The 18187-nt window shown below is 37.0% G+C and overlaps 1 protein-coding gene across 3 annotated transcripts in view; it reads left to right on the top strand.

Annotated features, from left to right (window-relative positions):
• LOC115219830 (C-Jun-amino-terminal kinase-interacting protein 2) overlaps nt 1–17513 on the top strand; it is a 119807-nt gene extending 102294 nt beyond the window's left edge. For all 3 annotated transcript variants that reach the window (XM_036509519.1, XM_036509518.1, XM_036509517.1), the window contains 6 exons: nt 5461–5538; nt 7769–7866; nt 10031–10135; nt 11347–11426; nt 13312–13410; nt 17225–17513. In XM_036509519.1, the coding sequence (XP_036365412.1) occupies nt 5461–5538; nt 7769–7866; nt 10031–10135; nt 11347–11426; nt 13312–13410; nt 17225–17297 (533 nt within the window). In that variant the 3' untranslated portion in view covers nt 17298–17513. The remainder of the gene's footprint in view (nt 1–5460; nt 5539–7768; nt 7867–10030; nt 10136–11346; nt 11427–13311; nt 13411–17224) is intronic.
• Nucleotides 17514–18187: the final 674 nt, after the last annotated feature.

The raw sequence follows: 18187 nt of genomic DNA, 5'->3' as shown, positions 1-18187 counted from the left end.
CAAATTTTATCGCAAGGGCAGCCATTTTGGGGAAAGGGGATAAGTTGATTACATTGACCCCAGTGTTTCACTAGTACTTAATTTATTGACCCTGAAGGGATGAAAGGCAAAGTCAACCTCAGTGGAATTTGAACTCAGAACGTAGCGATGGACGAAATACTGTTAAGCATTTTATCTAGCATGCTAATGATTCTGCCAGCTCACTGCTGTCATAATAATAATGATGATAATAATAATAATAATGATAATAATAATAATAATGGGCTTGTTGTATTTAGTGTTTAGGTGCATTACAATGTAATAAAAAAGGTTGAAAAGGGGGACAGAAAACCACTGTACAATCAAGTGAAGGTAAATAGAAGTGCAAGGTAGAAATACATGCACAGTTCAGAGAAGAAGATACAAAAAGTCACAAAAATAACCAGTAAAAGAGCTATAAAGAGGAAAGTGTGTAAAGGCATCTCAGGAGTCTTCTTCTTAATCCCTTTTTCCCCTTGTGGAGCCCAGAGCCTCAACAGTTGTTTTCCACTTCTTGCAGTCATTGGTGTGTTTCTTGGTGTTTCTTGGCTGCTTCCCATGTCAGGTCAGTGGTCCTGAGCTCGTCCAAAATGCTCCGCTTCCATGTCTGCTTTGGGCATCCTCGCTTCCTTTTCCCCTGTGGGTTCCAGTCAAGTGCTTGTCATGTCACATTTGAGGGTTCTTTCTGCGGTGTGTCCCCAATCCATCTCCATTTCTTTTGTCTAATCTGAACATGTATGGGCTCCTGGTTGGCCCTTTCCCACAGGCTGGTGTTTGGCACTCTGTCAAACCACTTCAAAACATGGGACAAGCAACCTGCATCAGTTGTGAGAGTCCTTCAAAAATCCATGCTTCCTAAATTCACCAATACTACTCCTGACATAAATTAGTTTTAAATGAATTGTTATTGGTTTCTGTAAAAATACCTGTTACAGAAACCAACAAATTTAGGAAGCATGGATTTTTGAAGGACTCTCAGTCCTGACAGCTAACAAATGATGCAGTTTGCTTATCCAAGCACAAGAAGATTTTTTTTAAAGTGAGGAAAGGCAGCCATAATCCGAAAAGAAGAACAAGTCAACATCATCGGTAACCACTGAGCCGCAGGTTTTATGTCGGAGTTATCCCAGTTACCTGAGTTACCTTCTCCTAGAAGGATGCCCTAACAAAGGTTAGGAGTCCTTCACTCCCAATGGTTTAAAGTGAGAAAAGGCTGTGCACTGAGTCAATCCCACTCACTAAACAACATTTTTTTATACTTGGAATTATCAGAAGATCAATCTTTATATATATATCTTTAATCTCTATATTCTCAATATTCAATAATTCTTTATTCTCCTCCATCATAATCATCTCACTACTAATTAAATTAGGAAGAGCCCCCTTCCATTTTTGACTACCCTCTATATGATAATTCCAAGTATGAAAAAATTTTTCCAAAAATTGAGTGATGCACTGTTTTTTTTTTTTTATTTGGTAAGTGTGTCCAAAAGTGGTAGAGGTGTTGAGTTGAAAATGATGGTGAAAAATGTTGTGGAGCAGACAGTCAATAATGTTGTGGGCTTCTACCAAGTCAGCTGCTTGACATCAAAATTTTAGTGTGTGAATCTCCAAAGAATCAATACATTCAATATATTGGAAGTGACCGACAGACTGGATTCGTCTAGTTGCACACCTCTCAACAACTTCCAGCAGATCAATATTCTGGTCAAGATGGGATTTTCAGACTAGAGCTGTTAACTCTCAGAGTGGGCATACCATAGCCATACATAGCTTTAAATAGATTGCTGGTGAGTTGCTGACAAAGTTCTTACTGAGGGATGTTAAGATATCTTTGGCCTTTTTTTGACAATTTTGTAAATGTTGTTTGTCCAACACAGCCCATTGTTGACAATAATACCTAAGTCATGTTCACTAACAAATTCCTTAATGTTGGTGTTATGGATATTTGCAGACATAGTGTGTCTTAGACTAAGTCCAGCAATTCATTGGGTGTCACATTGTATTGTTGTTGTTGCTGTTGCTGTTTAGCTTTGAGTCAATTCTGACAGACAAAAATTACAACCCAATGCACCACCCTCCCATGACCATCCCATCTTTTTAAAGCTATGTTGTAATACAATATGTAATATGTTTAAGGTGGCGAGCTGGCAGAAACTTTAGTGCACCGGGCAAAATGCTTAGCAATATTTCATCTGTCTTTACGTTCTGAGTTCAAATTCCGCCGAGGTCAACTTTGCCTTTCATCCTTCCGGGGTCTATAAATAAAGTACCAGTTACACACTGGGGTCGATGTAATCGACTTAATCCCTTTGTCTGTCCTTGTTTGTCCCCTCTATGTTTAGCCCCCTGTGGGCAATAAGGAAATAAATATGTAATATGTAATATGTTGCTCCAAAATTAACAGAGCTGTCAGAGTGTAACTCAAAATATCATGTAGTATTTATCCCAGCTGTCTGAGTTCAAATCTGAATTCCACTGAGTTAAGTGGTGTAAATTATTGCTTTCGAATTTTGGCACAAGGCCAGTAATTTCGTGGTAGGGAGTTGATTGATCACATCAGCCCTAATAATCAATGACAAGTCCTTTAACCCCTTAGGAGTCGTTGGGGTGCTGCAGCCATGCTGTGTATCTAGGGCAAGAAAGCTTGGTGGTACCCATCCCTCTCCAGGTTAAACTAATTTCTACAGCTGAGTGGACTGGAGCAATGTGAAATTAAGTGCTTTGATCTAGAACACAATGGACCACCTGGTCTAGGGATTGAAACCACAATCTTACGATTGTGAGTCTAACACCCCAACCACTAATCCACATGCCTCCACAGTAATCAACTGGTACTTACTTTATAGACTCTGAAAGGATAACAGGCAAAGTCACCTTTGGTGGAATTGAACTCAGAACACAAAAATGGATGAATTGTCTCTTAGCATTTTACCCAGTATGCTAATGAATCTGCTAGTTTGCTATGGTGTGAATTATCAATGTCAGATAAGGATACTTTGCAATACTTACTCTGTGTCTGTGTGTTCTGTTTTGTTGGGATGATGATGATGATTTTAGGCTGAACTCCATTGCCTGATTTATTTAGCAGGTTTCATTCTATTGCAAGCCCTTGTTCCTGCCCCGAAGTTTATGATAACTTCCTCCTACCAGTCTCAGAAACCTTGGGAAAATAAAGGGTCATGGTTGCTGCCCTTTCCTCCTTTACTGATGAACTCTTGTGGACTGTCCTGTAATAGATGACAGATGAGCATTCTGGAATTTTCTATGAAAGAACCTACACAGAGGATTTGTTTATAGTGATCGGATGCTTGTGCTTTATATTAAATCATGTTCTCCCTCAAAAACTGACATTACCATTACTGGTGCACAATGTGGAACACATCAGATGTTGAAGTGATCGTAAAGTGTTTTGCTCAGGAACACCATGCACTGCCTGGTCTGGAAATTGAAACCATGATCTTGTGATCATGAGTGCAACACTCTAATCACTAAGCCATGCATCCTCCCTACCCTATTACATAGTAAAAGAAAAAACAAAACAAAACCAGGTGGTATAGTTACATTTGAGAGAGATTTAACTGACCACATAACAGATCTATGACAGCAAGTGCCTATTGTAAAATTCCAATGAAAGCTGAAATGGCAAGACGTTATTTCCTTTCCTTTAAATTTGATTTTTATTCCAAAAATTATCACAGATGTATTGAATATGCACTCTGCTAATCAATAACAATTTTATCAATCATTTAATTCTCTAAAAAAATACTCAATACATAATCAGAATTAATCAATATGCAGCTTGAATTAATCAATATTCAGCCTAAACAAATATTTAGCCTATATTAATCAATATTTACCCTGTATTTATCCTGTACTAATCAATATTTATCGTGTATTTATCAATATAGTCTGTATTGATCTTTATGCATCCTAAATTTATCAACATGCATTGTATATGTTTTATCAATGTACATTCTACATTTTTCAACATATACATATATACTGTATAGTTATCAATATATATCCTATATTTATCAATATACACTCTGTATTCTTCAATATATATCATGTACTTATCCATATACATCATACTTTTATCAACATGTATCTTGTATTTACCAGCACATTTCCTGTTTTTGTATTTATAATCACAGTCATACATATATACATAGATACATACATAGAAAATACACAGCTCCCTGCCACACACACTATAGGCTGATAAAGCCAAGCCAAGAGAAATATATCCATACATATACATTTACCCCTTAGCATTTAAACCAGCCATATGAGACCCAAATATTCTACTTGTTTTCATGTTCAAACTATCCAGATCTAGTTTCTCACACCTACCTTACCATGCCATTTTAAAAATAAACAATCGTATCACCAAAATCTTGAAGCTATGAGGTAATTCATGATACCACCATGACAGTGGTTAAAAGGCTCATTTTGCAAATATGTGGGTCTGGATTTAGTCCCTCAATGCACCATCATCAGCAAGTGATTTTTTTTTTTACTATAGACTTGGGTCTATTGTGGAGATGCAATGGCCCAGTGGTTAGGGCAGCAGACTCGCGGTCGGAGGATCGTGGTTTTGATTCCCAGACTGGGCGTTGTATGTGTTTATTGAGCGATAACACCTAAAAGCTCCATGAGGCTCTGGCAGGGGGTGGTGGCGACCCCTGTTGTACTCTTTAGCCCCAGCTTTCTCTCACTGTTTCTGTTTCTTGAGTAATGCTGCGATGGAATAGCATCCTGTCCAGCTGGGGTTGAACACATGCACCACAGAAACCGGGAAACCAGGCCCATGGGGTCTGGCTAGGCTTGAAAAGGGTGCATAAATAAAAAAAAAAAAGACCCGGGTGATCAGTTACTTGTGAGTAATTCTGTTTGACAGAAACTGTGCACATATACATTTCTGCTGCTGCTGCTCAAACATCTAGACTGTATTCATAAAAGGGCTACTCAAAAGGGCCACTCAAGTGAAAGACACAGAATCACATTGCCCACAAGAATGCTATCCCCTTTCTCTTCCTTTTCTATTGCTACTTTTACGGCCACTGTCCTATGGAGCTGGCTGGTCTCATTCTATCTCTGCCAAGGCTCCATAAACTCATTGTCTCAATTTTATTCATAATCCGTGTTGTGTTCAGCATCCAAATCCCCCCACACATCACTCTGCTCAGATCTTCTACCCCCGAACAGTATTCCCTTTGGACAGCTTTCCTACATACTTTGACTTGCAGTAGTTTAAGCTTGATATTTACAAAATAACATTGACCCATCTCAGAGGTCTTGCAAAGGCTAAGGGCATTGCAATCTTTCTCCAGATCCAACAATTCTTTATTTTCGGTGTTTATTAAACTGCATTCAGAGTGTTCATTCCATCAATTGTTTAGATGATGACATTTAACAGATTTTACTTTCAATTTTCAGGTGTGAATCTAAGAACCGGCAAGAAAGGTATATTTCCATCAATGTATGCTACAGACTTACACTTCTTAGAAGAAGATGGTAAATATTGACTTACATTTTTATTATTCAGATCTTATTCAGTGGTGCTACTACAGTGTGTGCCACTCAGAGCATCCCTTTACTTTACTAGCCCTCAACTTCCCCCAGGGTATAAAGCAAACTCATACAGCAGACTTATACAACAGGCCCAAAAGTGCTATCCACATAAAAGCACCACCTGGGGTGGACTGTTATGCTAGTTATGCTTACTGCTCTAATTATTTCTTGATTAACATTTGATTCGAATCTTTTCGATTTGAACAGCAGTTTTTAAAAATAATTTCCACGTAACTAAACACTTTTAAACTTCGTATACAGGTAGAATGTGTTTATAATACATCTTTTTCTCTTGGCTTTATTGAGAAAATTCTATAGTTTGTAAGATATTTGTTGTTTCTTTTCTTCAATTTCTGCAATTTCAACCAATCAATGATGTCTATTGAGGTGAAAACATTCTGTGCCGTATGAATATGTCCCTCGTTTAAGAAACAGATTGGGTTTATTTACATTTGTAAAGAAAAAAGATACCCTTCCCCCACCCCTAACTCTAACCCTAACCCTAACCCTAACTAACCCTAACTCTAAAACAGATTGAAATGCAATAGATCGATACTAGGGTCATAATTATGGGTGACAATTTCATATGACACCGCTAGAAAAACTGCAGTTCAAACCGAAAAGATCCTTTGATTCATACCAATCAAAGAAATCATGATTGCTGCATACTCCCTTTTATTAAGGTAGCAATTGGTTGACTTATTAGACCACCAAATAGCTTTGTGCTGTTTGTACTGCTTCTTAGCCTTCAGACTTAAAAATCCTGTCATGCTCAAGTTTTCCTTTCATCCTTGTAGAGACAATAAAATAAAGTATCCGTTGAATACCGGTGTTCATGTGTCTCTTTCTCAGAAAAACCAGCTGACCCCCCTCCCCTGGTTATTGCTATTCCAATAGAGAAGCCAGTTTGATTAAAAGAGGTGGGTTGAATCAGGGCCTAGCAAACATTACAACTAACTTGCTATTGAAACTTCTGAAATAAACCAAAGCAAACCTTTGCAGCTTAGAAGTAGATATGAACAGATCAATAAATAAAACTTCAAGTTAGGTGTTGTGTTTTTTTTTTGTTAAAAGGAGTGGCTGTGTGGTAAGTAGCTTGCTAACCAACCACATGGTTCCGGGTTCAGTCCCACTGCGTGGCATCTTGGGCAAGTGTCTTCTGCTATAGCCCCGGGCCGACCAATGCCTTGTGAGCAGATTTGGTAGACGGAAACAGAAAGAAGCCTGTCGTATATATGTATATATATATATGTATGTGTGTGTGTTGTGTGTCTGTGTTTGTCCCCCTAGCATTGCTTGACAACCGATGCTGGTGTGTTTACGTCCCCGTCACTTAGCGGTTCGGCAAAAGAGACCGATAGAATAAGTACTGAGCTTACAAAGAATAAGTCCCGGGGTCGATTTGCTCGACTAAAGGCGGTGCTCCAGCATGGCCGCAGTCAAATGACTGAAACAAGTAAAAGAGTAAAAGAGTAAAAGAGTTGGTTTTCCTCTTTCTGTCAAGCTGGAAGGAGAAAGCAGTGGCTGTGCAGAATAAGGGGAAAGAAAGAGAAAGATGGTATTGTAAAGAGACAGAAAGTAATCATACAACCAGACAATAAAATATAGGAATGGGGAAAATAGTGAGAGTGGAAGAGATAGCCCCCTAAATAGAGGGGAGAGAGAATAAAAGGGATGATAAAGCTTCACAATAGAAAGGTAATGTGATAATATAGTAGAGATATAGAAAGTGAGCAGATGGTAGAAGGAATGATGGAAAACTTGACAGGTAAAGAGAAGAAGAAGAAGAAGAAGAAGAAGAAGAAGAAGAAGAAGAAGAAGAAGAAGAAGAAGAAGAAGAAGAAGAAGAAGAAGAAGAAGAAGAATATTGTTTGTCGTTGCTGTTGTTCTGGTTTAGCTGTTTCATCCCTTGATTTAACTAAACCTAAAGGGAAAGATGTCCAAGACTTGCCCATCCCATCTCTTTTCTTTCATGCTGTGTGCATTCATAATCATATCATCCGATTTGTTCGTCCTCTTTTTAGACATTAGGATGCTATTTCAGGTTTGAAGGGAATTTGGCTGTTATTTCTAGCCAATTAGGTGATCTCATAGAATTAATCTTGTTGACTTGAATATTATCTGATTGTCATCATGTCTCTCAAATGTGTGTCTTGTTCTTTTGTCTTTACAGATGATGACAGCTGTAAGAAATTCCAGGTGAAGTTCCTTGGCTCCCTGGAGGTCAATTGTCACAAAGGAACTGAAGTGTTATGCCAAGCTATAAATAAGGTAAGATGATATCCTCCTTGTCCTTGTCCTCGTCTTTCTTCTTGTCCTCCTCCTCCTCGTCCTCCTTATCCTCATCCTTGTCCTCATCCTCATCCTCGACCTCGTCTTCATCATTGTCCTCATCCACCTCCTTGTCCTCCTTGTCTTTCTCATCCGCCTTGTCATCCTCCCCATCGTCCTCTGCGTCGTTGTTGTCGTTGTCCTCCACCACCACACACACACCACCACCACCACCTCCTCCTCCTCACCTCTTCCTCCTCCTCCTCCTCGCCCCTCCGCCCCTCCCCCTTCTCGTTGTCGTCCTCATTGTCGTCGTCCTCCTCGTCCTCCTCGTCCTTGTCTTCCTCGTTGTCATCATCGTCGTCGTTGTTGTCATCGTCATTGTCGCTGTCGTCATCATCGTCATCGTTGTCATCTTCGTCGGCGTTGTCATCGTCGTCATCGTCTTCCTCCTCATCGTTACTATAACCATCGTCCTTTCATCTCTGCTGTTGCTGCTTCTAATCCCCTCCCTGCAATCTGTTTGTTAATTCTGTATTCTACTATTGCATGTATATCTATCTATCTGTCAGTCTGTCTGTCTGTCCATCTGTTGCTTGTCTCTCCATCTGCCTGCCTCCTGTCTATCTGTCTGTCTATCTATCTATCTATCTATCTATCTATCTATCTATCTATCTATCTATCTATCTATCTGTTTCTCTATATGCATATATGTATGTATGCACGTGTGTATGTGTATATATATATATATATATATATATATTATATATATATATATAATATATATATATATATATATATATATATATACATACACACACACACACACACACACATATTTATAAGAAAAAGGGACGACATAGGGAAAACAATGTAGTTTACTCATAGTGGAGTACCTGAATAACAACCTGTAGCTTCATCAGAGCCTTGAATATGAAGTGCAATTTATTTGGGAAAAAGAAGAATTACATTTCTGCAATATACAGAGAAGGCATTACAAATGAGGAAGTCAGTACTGATGTATATATTTATATGTATATATACATACATACATGATGGCTGCACCCTCATTATCGAGTATGGCCATTGCATGAAGCTTAATCAATGTTGTTGTCGTGCAATGCCTGTGCAAGAAGATTTTTTTTTAAAGTGAGGAAAGGCTGTGCACTGAGTCAATCCCATTCACTAAGCAACAGCAGCCATAATCCGAAAAGAAGAACAAGTCAACATCATCGGTAACCACTGAGCTGCAGGTTTTATGTCGGAGTTATCGCAGTTACCTGAGTTACCTTCTCCTAGAAGGATGCTAGGAGTCCTTCACTCCCAATGGTTTAACTGCGTAATCAGGTATTCAGTCCGATTATTTCTATGTCCCCGCACATGATAAAGGCTTAAGACATTTATTGGATGGCCGTTGACTCTCAAGAGTTCCTCCGCCCATTGACGGGTTTTGTTTTTCATCCCGCAGGGTGTTCAATAAACACCCTCCTCACCAAGCAAGTTTGGTGTGGTTGCCAGTTTAGTTGCTGACGACCCAACCATGCAACAGATTGTACTGGGTTACATGTTACCAGTAGCTCTCGAAAGTGACCTGACATACATACATACATACATACATACATACATACATACATACATACATACATACATACATACATACATGAATACATCTATATATGTAGATATGTATGTGTGCATGTATGCAGGTATGTATGTCCTTATTCAGTTTTATTTCACAATTTCTTGCTAATAGAAGAAGATCTGGTTTCTAACCTAGATCCAAGGCTCCTTCATTGGAATTTCAACAACATCAACAGGGTATTTTTGTATGTATGTATACATGCAGGTTTGTATGTTTTGTTTAATGTGTGTCTTCTCATGCATATACTTGCATATCTAGACATGCTCATATATATTTAAATGATAAACTTCTGGAAAGTTTTACAGATTTTTACAGTTCCACTGATGGCTTGAAGCTGTAGTCTTCAAATCAGCTTTCTCCTTTCTGGTTTTGAGAAGCCTGATTTCTCAAGATTGGTATTTAGGCAGTTTGTTACATAACCTAGTGCCCTAATAATTACAGATATAAACCTGATATATGTATATTCATTTGTGCTTCTTTATTGTAGATACATTCTGTAATTTCTCTGTTCTACTGTTACAGGTGGCATTAACTCGAAGGAAAACACTATCCTCAACACCTCCCCCGAATTGCTGCTTAGAAATCAGTGACTATGGTATTCGCATGATCGACAAGAGTAAATCTGTGGTAAGCTGTCATTTTGAAATGATCGTGTAACATAGACAACTATGAAGGGTGACCATGTGACTTGACATGTAACAATCAGGTTATGCAACATTGACATATGACAGTCGGTCACGTGATATTTACAGATATAATAATTGGTCACCAAAGAAGATAAACAAAGGCTTCCTAAAGAAATCCCTCAGCTCTTGCCACCTTGATCTCCAACACTGCTACTGACCATTAAGCTTAGGGTCTCAATGTCCTCCAGGCAACAACCACCTTTGAAGACACCCGCAGGACCATCCTAGAAGACAAGAGAAAGGGGGGTAAAAAAGCAAAGCATTGATTGTTACATTAGGTGGTAACAATTCAAAGTGAATTACTCTTTTGCAATCCCACCAGATAGAGAGAAGAACCTTTTTCCCATGAAGTTCCCTTCTCGGTTGTGGTTGAGCTCTTTCCCTTTTACTAAGCCACTGTTTATAACATTTAACATTTCAATAGAAAATCCATTTTTCGTCACCAGTCACAAATCTATCCAAAAAGGGTGAAACGAGTTCGTGAGAATGGAGAGAAGAGCAGATGTCAACTCGGGATTTGCGGTTGCTTTCGGACAATTCATGAGGCACCCATTTTCCAAGTTGTTGAAGATGATGATGAACAGTTGTATGGTTTGAACTAAGCTTTATTGCCAATTCTTCAACTGATAATGCAGGATTTTCTTCAAGTAATGCCTCAAGGAGCTTATCATCAAACTCAACTGGATGTCCTGTTCGATCTTCAAGACTGAACTCTCCACTTCTGAATTTTGCAAACCATCTTCTGCAAGTTCTTTCATTCAAGCATTTTTTCCCATAAACTGAGTGTATGTTTTGAGGCGCTTTGGCTGCAGAGTTTCCTTTTTTGTACTCCTAAAGTATTATGTACCTTAAATGCTCTTTGGATACTTCCATGTTAGAAAGGGCTTCAATCAAAGAAATTTTAATTCTATTATTCTGTAAAATAATATTTAATTAGTTTAAATGTACACAAATGCATAAAAATAATTTTTAATTCTATGTACAGTTGAGTTCTAAAACACTATTAAATTTCATTCAATTTTAGAAAAGGTAAAATCGAACAGAACTTATGGGATGACCTGATATTTCACTATTTTACACACACACATGCCCGCACACACTAAATATGATACACCATATTAATATCAATGTGATATCTCTTTATAATTTCAGCACGAAAGTGACGCTAATTTTTCAAACTTCTTCGCACTCAAAAATATCTCCTACTGTGGATATCATCCAAGAAATGAAAAGTGAGTTGGTTCTTTCTCTCTTTCTATTTCTCTTTTTGTATGTCTATCCTCCTCCTCCTCCTCCTCCTCAATATGAGAGCAAATTTTCCTCCAACTGGTAAAAACAAAAATAAGGAAATAAAGGGTAACATGTAGCAATGTATTTTGTGGATGACTTATAATAAAATAGTAATTACCTCAAATGAAGGTGTGTAGTCCGATGGTAAGGGTGTTGGACACACAATTGTAAATTCTGTGTTTGATTTCTGGATGAGACATTGCTTTGTGTTTTGAGTAAAAGCACTTCATTTCACATTTCTCCTGTTCACTCTACTGAAAATCAGTACCAGGAATGTACTGGGGATGAGTGGGAAGTTATTCCTCTGACAGACTAGCATCCTCTCCAGTGGGTCTTGTACTCTCAGTTGCTTAACCCTTTACGATTTGAAATTGGCCATTTCCAGCCAAAATATTCTACTTGTTTTACATTCAAGCCAGCCAGATCTGATCTCTCACACCTACCCCACAATGTCATTCTAAAAATATACAACCACATCATGGAAATCTCAGAGATACAAGATAATACATAATTAATTAAACATAATGTGAATAAATAAGAATTACATTTGACAGAGTAACTGAATGCTAAAGAGTAACTGAATGTCTCAAGATATACCTTTAACTTATTATTTTATTCAAAATAAGACATCAACTAGAGGGTGTGGGTTCAAATACTGACAAATACTCACATTTTTGTTCCCTTTCATATGCTCTTTATTTTGTTACTAGCTGCCCACTTACTGTCAATATTGACAGCTAATTGTAGTATTTTATATATGAATAAGGTACAAAATAATCACACATGCAAACATTCATATACTTCCGTTGTACACGCACACACATACACACATATACTCACACAGAGTTGAAACTATTTTTTTCACCCCTTCTTTCCTTATTCATCTATCACCCCTTCCTTTCTCTCATTGCTATTACTTTCTCTCACTCCCTCTCAGCCAGGGCTATTACTCTCACTACTTCTCCTACACTGAATTACTATTTTCTCTCCTTCTCAGCTACCAGCGTGATTCTGGACAAATATATATATATATATATCACCTTGATCACCTTGACTGTCCAGTCCGTCGGGCGCCCATTTGACACCACTGGTCACAGCACACTGTCCACTCCTCCATAGATCGTGCCTTTCTCAAGCATTGACCTTTCCATGGCTCTTTGAGCCGTTACCAGTCTCTGCTCTTCTCTCTTTGTGGTAGCCCATGTTTTACTACCATATAACATTGCAGGTAGAACTGTACTGTTGATGAGGTTGGCGTGGGTGGTCCTGTCCAACCTTCCCTTGAGCACATCCCTTATGCCATTAAATGTCTTCCATCCGGCCTTTACTCTCCGTGAGATCTCCTTTTCGATATCTTGGCACATATTCACTGTCCCAGGTAGACATATTCCTTTACCTTCTCTATTTCATCACTGCCTATCACCATTCGACCTGTTGGTATGATGTCTGACCGCATGAACTTCGTTTTCATGCGGTTCATCTTGAGACCTACTGCAGAGCTTTTGATGTCGAGCTCTGTCAGCATGGTCTGAAGCTGATCCATGGTTTCAGCGATGAGTACGATGTCGTCAGCGAAACGGAAGTGGGTGAGGAGCTCGTCATTGATGTTGACGCTGTCTTGTCAGTCGATGCCTCTGATGATCTAAACACTATACTCATTATTATATTAGGAGATTCTCCCTATATCATCTATGTATATTCTTTTCTTTAAGAAAAGATTTATTTGTAGATGATATACGTGCTTTGTTTAAATGCAAGCCTGTATTTGTCATTCAACCCTAGATTAACCATTTTGATAAATATATTTCCTGATTTGTGTTGTTTCAGTTATTTTGCCTTCATAACGAAGCATCCAAGAGAATATAGGTTTGCCTGTCATGTTTTTCTTGGAGACCATTCCACTCGTAGTATATCAGAAGCTTTAGGGTAAGTGTTTATTATTTCTCTTTGCTAGTTTACACATGAGTATGTATATAAGTATATATGTTAGCATATATATAAATATATATGCTAGCATGTATATAAAAATGTTAAGGTGTATATATATAAGCATGTATGTATGTGAGCATGTATATGAATATATGTGTATATCTGTTAGAATGTTAGCGTGAGTGTATGCATATGTTAGTGTGAGTGTATATATATGTGAATATGTATATAAATATAAGATAAAACTTACTTGGAAGTGGATGAGTGGCGTTCGATCATATAATAACAAAATAATAAATAAAACATATACATATATACATATATTTATGTACGTACCTACATCTATATGTATATATACATGCATATATGGGTACAGGACACCAAAAAAACGTTGAACACATAGACAAAGCATGGGCGGCTGAAGAAGGAGAATTTTCCTTGTGTTGTATGTCTTGTACTCTGTTTGGAGCCTGGTGCAACTCTCTGGTTTACCAATTCCAGTCAAACTGTCTAACCCATGCTAGCATAGAAAACAGACGTTAATGATAGTAATTTCTGAAGGTGACTTGTAATCCAAACACAAGAAACGCTAAAAAAGTACATACGGCACTCAAAGCCTTCAACTTTTTGTGATTTTATTTCTTAAGAAAACCAGTGTGTGTATATTTCAATTAACTTTTAATATTAGCAATTTAGAGAAATTTAGTAAAATGACATACTTATTAATTATAAGGTTGGTAAACTGGTGTTTGGAACTTAACTGAACAAAAGGTCCTTGCATAAATGTATGATGTTAGGTTTTGGTTTGAATATCAACTCTCTTGTGCCAGAAATCTACAAGTGGTCTGAAGGATATCTGGTGTTCGAACAGTTAAAAATCTTATAATAATGAAATTATTGTATATAGTGCTCAGGTGCACCACAACTTGTCAAAAGTGCGTATAAAGTATATGCAGCAATGTATAAATGTCTGGAAAGCGAACAGTGTATGAGTCAGATACATGCTTGTGTGTGTATGGAGGGGAGAAAAATCAGGTGTAGTGTTGGCAAATCTCAGGAAGTATTGTAGTTTTGAAGGATGCAGTACTCCGACAACTAACAACTGATACCGGCAGTTTGTTCCATGCTTCAGCGACTCTTAGCGTGAAAAAATGTTTCCGAAAGTCATGGGAGCTGTGCTGTTTTCTGACTTTGTAAACATGTCCATTGGTGTTAGACTGGTGGAGTTTGAAAAGGTGATCAGAGTTATTGTTTGTAAGATGGTTAATTATACACAATAGAAAATTGTCAGGTGTTTCACTTTACAGTTGTGGACTAAACAAGAATGGTAAGAGGCTGAGTTATGAAAGGTGTCATAAGTTCAATTTCTTTAGTGAAATGCAGCGTCTCTAAGTCTGCCTTGTTGACAATAACTCAAGGGAGGTAATTATAAATAGTGATGCAAGCTGCAAAGAAATTGGGTACAGATTTGAATCCATGGTTAGGAAATTTGCTTTGAAATCCTGTGGTTCCAAATTTTATTTTCACTACACGGAACCTTGGGTAAGTATCTTCTACCAAAACTCTGAGTGAAATTGGGTGGATATTCATCAAATAAACTTTATCTCTTCTTGGGTGATGGGCCTGATCTTGTCATGTAGCTTCAGATTTGCCAAAAAACCATCATCTCCACCACTGCCACCGCCACTCCCACTGCCACCACCACCTCTACTGTCACCAGTAGAGAGAGAGAGAGAGAGAGAGAGAGAGAGAGAGACGGCTGTACCAGCATGTGTCTGGTGCTCATGCCAGCAGAGTATCATGGAATGTAGTGAAATAAAGTGCACCGTTCAAATATACCACACACCAACCGGTCCATGAATCGAACCCACGATCCTATGATCACAAGCCCTACAGTCTAACCACTAAGCCGTGTGCCTTGAAACACAGCTCATATTTATTTTATATTAAGTTGGACATTGGCTTTATAGTTTTGCACCACACACACACTCACACAAACACACACACACACACACGCACACACACACACACACACACACACACACACACACACACACACACACACACACACACACACAATGCACGTTGGTTTCTATAACTGTATGGAAAAAGGAGTAAATTTACACTTGCAGCATTTAGAAGAGATGTGAAGAGGTAAATAATAAATGAAAGAGATGTCAAACTGCCGGCATCAGTTGTTAGTTGTTAGAGCACTGCATCATTCAAAACTTCCATGCTTCCTGAGATTCGCCAACACTACACCTGATTTTCTCCCCTCCATACACATGCAAGCATGTATCTGACTCATACACTGTTCACTTTCCAGACATTTGTACATTACTGCATATACTTTATACGCACTTTTGACAAGTTGTGGTGCATCTGAGCACTGTATACAATAATTTCATTATTATTATTATCTATAAAACATGAAGTGGTTGAATGAGCCAAAAAACCCCTCCAAAAACAGAAGGTGAGAAGTGGAAGATACCAAATTTAAAACATGAAATAGAAACTAAGTCGGTGTATATTTCTGTGACTGAGTGTGTGTGTGTGTGTGTGTGTGTGTGTTGTGTGTGTGTACATTCATGGGTGATAAAAATGTATACATGTGCCTCTGGTGTTATAAGCCATTGTGTTGTATAAATCAGTCATAAGTGTTGTAATCCATACTGGTTTTATCATTAATTAACCAATGCATATACACAGGTTCTACTTTATTCTTCTTCCCTGTTTCAATTCATATCTTTTCCCTTATGTGTGTTGCGATTGTTAGAGTTGTATTGGACAATGGAAAGCACAAAGCATAGACTTGGTTTTACAAACAGACACGAACAATGGTCATGAACATATAAATATAAAACAAACAACTACACACACACACGCACATACATATATATATATAAAGATACATATATACATACATTTATATAAATAAATATATATACATACATATATATGTATACATACATACATACATACATTACATACATACATACATACACACATACATACATACATACATACATACATACATACAACATACATACATACACACATATATATATATGTACACACTCATGCAAACACATTCAATATATGTATATATATATATATAATATATATATATATATATTATATATATATATATATATATATATATATATAATATATATATATTGTTGTATTTAGGAATGGTCATTTTGTCAGTTTAGCCCATAAAAACACACGCACTATATATTTGGTGTTACTTTGCTTCAGCGTTATTTACTTTTTATGTTAATCTTAATCTTATTTCAGCCAGAGTACTTTCGGCACACTTCTGTGACCTCATCAGTGGTCCTCTGCTTTCTTCTTTCTTATTTGTGTGTCTCTCCTTACTAACGGTCCCTGTTCAATTCATGAATTGAACAGCGACTGCTACCATTCACTGGCCATTCAAAATACCACTATCATGGCACTCCCAAATTCTTCTTCTTCTTCCCCTTCTTCTTTTTCTTCCCTACAAAGAATTCACAAGGACCTTGAACCCACAAGAGTAAATAAGAGAGACAGAGACAGGCAGAAACAAGGAAAATGCCACTTGTATTTGAACACTATACAAATATTCTTTTAAAAAAACTTTTCTTTTAATTTTTCAAAATTTAATTATTTAATTGTTACAGTTGAAAAAGTCTCAATGATTGAAACCGGTACTGAAATGTTGTTTTTTATAAAATTATTTTAGCATTTGCTATCTTGACTTTTTTTTCCATATATTTATATATATATATATATCGTATATTGACTTTATGTTTGTTTTATTTTGCAGACTAGCCTTCAAAAGGTTTTCCAGAGAATACATGGCTTTCACCCATCCCACCGAAGATATCTATCTTGAATGACTAGCATTAACAATCCTGAATGACCAGAACATGCAGCAAGTGCAACAGGTGCAATCAATACAGCATGATGCAACCATTATGTGCAGCTATCTAATATCATTGCTGTTGGCTTCACTGACTGCAAATCTCAATGTGATGTTACCTAACCCTATACCCACCATTGTTTCATTCGAAGGACTGTAATGTTTCAGATGCGTGAATACATACATACATGCATTCATGTGTTTACTTGTATATATATAAAATGTGTGTATTTATCTCTGCGTCAGTATGTGTCAGTGTGTGAATGTGTATAAACACACATATACATATATAAATATATTTATACACAAACGCACATACACATGCATAGGTATGTATTGAAGCATGTGTGTGTGTATATATAAATATATATATATATATATGTATATATATTATATACATATATACATGTGTTTACATACATACATATGTGTATATATACATATACATATATATAAATATATATAGGTATACACAGACACACACTTGTATGCAAATGTGTATGTACAAATATATGATCATACAGGTATATATAGATGATTGAATGTGTTTGCATGAGTGTGTACATGTGAGAAAGGAAAAGAGAAAGAGATACAACATATATACATCTATATTGCTATTTGTCAGTCCAGATATATATATATATATATATATTATATATATATATATATATATATATATACATATATATAGATATATATATATATATATATATATATATATATATATATATATATATATATATATATATATAAATATATATATATACATACATACATATATACACACACACACACACACACACATATATATACACAAAATAGTAATAGGAAAATAGAGTGTTCAAACTGACATATAAGAGGAGCTTG

Source organism: Octopus sinensis, linkage group LG15 (assembly GCF_006345805.1).
Source record: "Octopus sinensis linkage group LG15, ASM634580v1, whole genome shotgun sequence".
Classification (NCBI taxonomy): Eukaryota; Metazoa; Mollusca; class Cephalopoda; order Octopoda; family Octopodidae; genus Octopus; species Octopus sinensis.
This window is presented reverse-complemented; position numbering and strand designations above follow the sequence as displayed.